The 7,348-nt window shown below is 38.4% G+C and overlaps 1 protein-coding gene across 1 annotated transcript; it reads right to left on the bottom strand.

The window, feature by feature from the left end:
* Nucleotides 1–1,331: 1,331 nt before the first annotated feature.
* On the bottom strand, nt 1,332–1,859 carry LOC131614136 (uncharacterized). Its single transcript, XM_058885763.1, has one exon. It carries the CDS (start codon nt 1,857–1,859, stop codon nt 1,332–1,334), a length of 528 nt encoding a protein of 175 aa, XP_058741746.1.
* Between the last annotated feature and the right edge of the window lie 5,489 nt (nt 1,860–7,348).

Here is a 7,348-nt window from a genome sequence, read left to right as displayed (position 1 = left end):
TTGTTTGTGGTAAATATGGTTATCATGTGTTTTGATGAATGATGATGCAGATGGATGTTATTCATGGTAAATATTGTTATCATGTGTTTTGATGAATGATGATGATTGATTTGTTTTGAATGATGCATGATACATGTACATACTTGTTGTGACGTTATTGGTAAGATGTGATAAAGCGATGTTAAGCATCGGATTGATGATGATATAAGTATGTGACATGTGTGCATTCATTCATAAATCATTTGCATTGGAAGGCTGATTCCCATTGTGCGGAGATTAGCAGGCAGTCATCGTGTGCCCATGTGGGGTGTGAGCGATGAGGCAGTAGTCGTGTGCCCATGTGTGGTGTGAGCGACTAAAGGGAGGTATCAAAGAGAGAAGTCCTGTGAATGTGATTCACGAATTTTGGTACCACATGCATAAGAGTCTGCATGGTCTTTGTATAAATTGTGACATGTCAGGATGAAATCCGGTGTTATGATTGTGTGGTGTTATTGGTGCATATTTTTGACTTATGCTTGTGATTGGTATTGATAAATCTGAATATGCTAAGTAGGGTGGATAATTGCCTTATGAAATTCTATATCTGATGATTTATAATGCTATTTAATTATGATGTAGTCTCACCCTTACTTTGATGATTTCAGATTGAAGTAGCGGTTTAAGCGATCGGTGAGGATGACTCATAGAGTTTATCCGGTTATGTGGAGTCGTGTCGGTCATGCTCTGATCTTGTAACACTGGGGGTCGATAGTCTTAGAGTTACTTGATATACGTTGTTGCCATTATTGGCTATGGATTATGTATTGTCGATTTGTTTGGATAGGTTTCTCAACGTTGTTAAAATGAGTTTCTGCTGTGCTAAACACATGTTTTGATATTTGGTTTAATTCTAATAAAGCATGACAAACGACTTGGAGTTTTATCTATTTTTATTAATTGTAACATCCTTGCTGTAAATTACTCTGATTTATTTATATTTCGCGGGGGTTTTTAGAAGGGTGTTACAAAAAAGATGTATCATCACCGTTTCGAATCCTTCAATTTATCAAATCAGAAACAGAAGTGCCGTTTGAATCCGCACAATCGTTAATAAGGATAAGATCATGCCACCAAATAGAATCACCCTTCGAAATAACAATTTTATCATTAACTAACATCTTGACCTTCGGTTTATAATATCAGTGCTTTAGTAAATTCATCCATATCGCTTCATTCTCATTGAGTATGCGCCACTTCCACTTCACGAGTAAAGAAATATTCATGCATCCAACATCTCTATTTCCCAGCCCACCTTCTTCTTTAAGCTTACATACTTTACTCCAGCTGACCTAATTTATACGATTACCTCCGTCCACCACTCCCCAAAGGAATCTTCTTTGAATTCGCCTTATCTCGCTTAAGACTTTCTTAGGGGCATGGTAAAAGGATAGAGAATAGATAGGTATAGAGTTCAAGATGGAATTAATGAGCGTCACCCTTCCTCCCATAGACAAAAACCTCCCACGCCACTTATCAAGTCTTCTTCTAACATCGTTGAGCACATCCTTCCACATACCTACCTTCCTTGGATTGCCACCAACCATAACACCCAGAAACTTAAACGGCATGACACCAATAACACAATTTAAAAACGCTGACGACATAGCGATAATTCTAGAGCTCAAATTAACACCAAGAATACTACTTTTACCGAAATTGACTTTAAGACCTGACATTAACTCAAACCCCCTTAATATTGACTTCAAGCCCCATAAATCATGAATGTCTCCATTGCCCAAGATTATAGTGTCATTAGCGAAATGCAGAATATCAACAATGTTGTTATCTCCCACTTGAAATCCTCTATACTCCTCCATCTCCTAAGCTTTTTTAACTAATCTAGTTAAACACTCCATAGCAATCACAAATAACAAAGAGGAAATGGGATCCCTTGGCCTAGACCCCGTTCGACCTAAAAATTCTCCGTGCAACTTCCATTTACTATGACTGCCATTGAACTTGTAAAAACTATAGACTCCATCCATTTCATCCACCTTGTCCGATTACCCATCTTCTTCATAAAAAATCTAAGGAACTCCCAATTGACGCAATCGTATGCCTTTTCATAGTCAACCTTCAAGACAAGACACCTTCGACCCTCTCTTTTTGCCATGTCCAGCACTTCGTTAACCATCAAGACACCATCAAGGATATTACTATTCTTTATAAAAGAATTCTGCTTGACAGAAATCATCCCTCTTATAACTTCCTTTAATCTTCCTGCAAGAAGTTTAGACAGTATTTTTTGTAGACAACCAATCAAGCATATAGGTCGATACTCCAAGAGTGTTTAGGGATTCTTGACTTTCGGTGTAAGAGTGACAAATGATGATGAATAGGCTTTGATTAAGTTCGACTTAGCATGGAAATCAACCACAAAATAGAGAATATCCTCTTTCACCAAATCCCAGTGGTTCCTAAAAAAAGCCACGGTGTAACCGTCCGGCCCTGGTGTTTTATTCGCTTCACAGTTCCACACAGCCGCTTTAATATTTTCTTCTGTAAAAGATCTCTCCAATCTTCTTGCATCACCATCCTCCAGTCTATTGAAGTTTAACCCTTCTGGGAGAGGCCTCGTACTACACCTCTCTTTGAAGAATTCTTGAAAGTGATCTCTAATAAAACTCTTCACCTCTCTAACCTCTTCAATCCAACCATTTGGAGTCTCCAGTAAACTAAAAGTCTTCCTACGCATTCTCTCCTTAAGTATATTGTGGAAAAATTTCATATTTAAGTCACCTTCCTTTAGCCAACTCTGCCCCGATTTCGCCCTCAATATAGATTCTTTCAATTCCAGATTCTTCCATATCCCACCCGCTGCTCTTCTTCTAGCCTCAACTGCTTCTGACACATCTCCCACGTCTCCCCCAAAATTATCTATCAAGAATTTATCCATCTCATGTTGTTCATCTATCCTTTTCTTCAATTTACAAATCGATCCAGCCGAAGATATTTTTATTCCAGACCTTTAGCTCCTCCTTAAGATTCCTCAGTTTCTCATAAAGGACATAGTCACCTCTCCCTCTAATTGTTAACTTACTCCACTTTTTAACCACAAAAGCATAAAAAGACTCATGTTTATACCACCCATTGTTAAACCTAAAAGGTTTGGGCCCCCAATTACTTCCACTAGATTTCAGCCAAACAGGGAAATGATGAAAGTTAACTTTCTTCCCTACTATTTGGTTTTCTAATTTCCAGTTAGACATTAAAGAATCAGAAAGAAAAAACCGATCTAACCTGCTCATTGTATTTCCATCGCCACTGAACCAGGTGAATCTTCCTCCCACACAAGGGAGGTCAATTAACTCCATATCCTCCACAAAGCTATAAAATTCAGCGATATCCTTTCCATTGCCTCCTTCACTCTTCCCCAACCATTCTTCTTTAAACATTACAGTGTTGAAGTCTCCACATATGCACCACTCCTCATCAGCTGCTAACCTCTTTAGCTTTGTTAAATTCCTCCACATCTCTCTTCTCAAAACCTGATTGCAGGAAGCATAAACATTGACAAAGTTTATACACACACCTTCGTACTGTTCCTTCAGCCCCACGAACCCCACGCTTTTGAAACTTTGATTAAAGATCATAGAATTCTTCCTCCATAAGATAATCGAACCTCCTGAAGCTCCCACGGAATCCAAGTGAGTCCATTCCACATCCTGCGCACCCCATAATTCGTCAGTAATCTGCAAATTGAATAATGATAACTTCGTTTCCTGGAGAAAACATACATCAACTTTGTTTGATTGGTTTAAGAATCTGATGCTCTTCCTCTTGACACGGTTCCCTCCTCCTCTTATATTTAGAGTTACAATAATCATCTCAATGAGTTGTTAGTCTCCTTCTGAACAAGCATTACCTTATCTCTTTCTTCCAGTTATTCAGTTTTCTTCAACAAAGATTTGTCTGGATCAGCACTCATTATACCCCGCTTGATCATAGATTCTTTTATCTTCTTCGCCACCATGGACTCCTTATTGACTATCAATCGCGAGTTACAATTGGCTATGACGGAATCTGTTATGGATTCGCAACACAGGACAGCTCCATCAGAAAAATTATCTTCGTCATCTTCGTACACCTTCAAATCAGATTTTTTGCTATTGAATTTGGGGGGAAAATTACAGTTCAAGCAAGCAAAATAAGGTTGTTAGATTTCAACGGGCTCTTCCACCTTTTCTCCCAAATCTATTACTTCTCTCTTCTTTCTCGGTTTGAGCTTATTATTTTTTGAATTGTAATAAGCCTTATCAAAAAGGCCCAAAGACCAAGGTATCACACTATCTGGCCCATGGCCCACCACCGACCTACTTCTATTCCCACTAGAGATAAGTCTGGTTAGACATGTAACTATCCTGAACTGACTAAGTCATCATCCGCTGACTCTACTTCTTCTTCCACTGACTCTATATTATTGGAAGTTGGTGCTACCATAATACTCTGACACGTCTCTTTCCTTCCTTCCTTAATCCCCAGGGGAGTACTCGTTTTACCCATAGGTTCTTCTTCCTCATTGACCGAATCTTTATTTTTCTCATCCGTCTCCATGTCACGCCATTCATCTGCTCGATCACTTTCCTTCGCCAGACTAGCCCCATCACCAACGCTACTTGCTATATCAGGGACATAATCGAACTCACTCTCATCCTCTTCAAACCCAGAATCATTAACTGAATCTTCTGATGAAGTTTCTATCTCTTTCCTTAAGCCCTTGTGACATTTATTCCGATTCAAGGTATCCTCTATTCCGGTTGATTCTTCTAACATTAAGATGTTAACCATGACTCTAACCTCTTCATTGATCATCGAGAAGACTTTTGTACGTATAAGTAATCTGGCCACGTCCATTCTCGCTAGATTCTTCGTTCCTTCATCCTCACATATCAAAACTCCTAGTTTTTTTGAGATCAAATAAAAAAAGCTACTGTTCCACGCTTGGCATGGTACCCCGAACACCCTCACCCACGTCAATCTTTCCTTGTCAACCTCTCTGGGACTCCACAATCTAACATCCTTAAACCACAACCGTAGCCACTCATTATCTCCCTCAACCATGTCCTTCAATAACCCTTCTTATGCATCCTCAAGGATGCACAAGTTCGCTCCAAGCGGGATTGCTTTGATTGAGAAGTAGCCTTCAGCATAAAACTTAGCTTGCATTCCATACATTAAACCCGGACTTACCACCTCTGAAGGATAGAAAAACACTTAGAAAGGGGGGGGGGGGGGTTGGATAAGTGTAGCTTAAAAACTCTTAAGATAAAAATACTTTGCACAAAGATTTTTATCCTGGTTCATTGTTAACTAAACTACTCCAGTCCACCCTTGACAAGGTGACTTACCTCAACTGTGGATTTAATCCACTAATCACACAAGATTACAATGGTTTTCCACTTAGATAACCTCTAAGTCTTCTAGAGTATTCTGATCACAACTTGATCACTCTAGGAACACAATGCTTAGATAACCTCTAAGACTTTCTAGAGAATCCGATCACAACCTGATCTCCTCTAGTTCTTTACAAATGAATGTAAACAAATTCTAAGAGTATTACAATGCTTCTTAAAAAAGCTATAATCACAACAGTGATATTTCTCTTAAATTTTAAGCTTAATTTCACTAAGATATTACAACAGCAATGTAGTGAGTTTGATGATGAAGTTTGAGAGCTTTTGATTTGAACAGCGTTTCAGTATGTTTGCGCAAAGTGTTGTATTCAAAGTTGGTAACCTTGCTTCTCATCAGAACTTCTATTTATAGGCGTTTGAGAAGATGACCATTGGGAGCATTTAATGCTTTGCGCATTTCGTACAACATTGCATTTAATGTTTCACTCTTTTGTCAACTACCTCGAGCCTTGCTTTTGCTGTGACTACTGACGTTGCCTTTAATAGCTTCTAACGTTCCTTTTGTCAGTCAGCTTAGCCTGCCATCTTGTACTTCTGATTTGATCGTTTGTAGATACAACGTTTGAATCTTCAGAGTCAATACAGCTTGGTGCAGAGCATCTTCTTGTCTTCTGACCTTGAAGTGTTCTTAGCGTGATACCATGAAAAACTTCAGTGCTTCTGCTTCTGAACTCATGTTCTTCTGATGCTTCAAATGGCCATGTTCTGATTCTGCTTGACCATCTTCTGATGTCTTGTGAGAGCATGTTCTTATGTTGCATTATGAACTTCTTGAGTCAAAGCTTCTGAGCGCTGATTTGTGCATACTCTTTGTATATTTCCTGAAATGGAAATTGTATAGGATTAGAGTACCACATTATCTTAAGCAAAATTCATATACATTGTTATCATCAAAACTAAGAATAATGATCAGAACAAATCTTGTTCTAACAACCTCCCCCACATAAGATCTTTCAAGCTTCTCCAAGACACCTCTATCGTCTTGGAACTCCAATGTCTTTGACGAAGATTCACCCCTAACAACCTCTGCAAAAGAAAGATTCTTTCTGATGCCTTCTTTTCCCATTGTCGTCATTGCCTTCCTCTGATCTTTAAAAACTTCTTTATTCTTGTTATCCCCGTTTGTTATCATAACCCTCTGTTCATGCTGTCTTGTTCTTCTACCATATTTAGGTAGATTAGCAAAAATCTTCCTCCCATCAAGGAAAATGCTATCTAGTTTCGTCTCCAACAATCTTTTATCTTTCACATTATAAAACCTAAAAAAGCCATACTTTTTCCCCACCTAGTCTTTTTGTTAGGTATGAAGACCTTGTCAATGTCACACAGCTCCTTGAACTCATGATAAAAATCCTTGGCCTCCCATTTGTCATCAAATTCTGTTACGAAGAACGTCGTAGTTTCCAAGACATCATCTCTTACCTCTCTTCTCCCACTTCTTTCATGACTGCCTATCCTATGTTTTCCATTCCTGTTGTTCCTAACCTTCCTCCACTCTTTAGTACCGTTGTTGTTAACCATCATATGTTCTACCGTGTTCACGCAATGAGCCATAAAATAATACCAAAACCAAGGCCTCTAACCCTAAGGTTAGGAATTTAAGCCGAAGATCCTAGTACTATAACTAGTTCACCATGGTTGTACTTCTTGATTGAACTTCTCAGTAAAAAACATGAGAACTTCTTAGTAAAAAGCATGAAATGATCCTAACTAGTTGTTCTATCAATACATTATCAAAATTATATGCACTTGAGGTTACTTTCTTCCTTTCTACATTAAGAAATTAGAAATTGATTTTGAGTTATAAATTGTCATTTTTGTTGTCTCAAAACTAGAAATTTTTCAACAAGGTCATCCGCTGATTCGACCATAATCACTTGAAAAGCAGAGGA

This window comes from Vicia villosa, linkage group LG6 (assembly GCF_029867415.1).
Source record: "Vicia villosa cultivar HV-30 ecotype Madison, WI linkage group LG6, Vvil1.0, whole genome shotgun sequence".
Taxonomy (NCBI): domain Eukaryota; kingdom Viridiplantae; phylum Streptophyta; class Magnoliopsida; order Fabales; family Fabaceae; genus Vicia; species Vicia villosa.
Note: the sequence above shows the minus strand (reverse complement) of the source record. Positions and strands in the feature narration are given on the sequence as shown.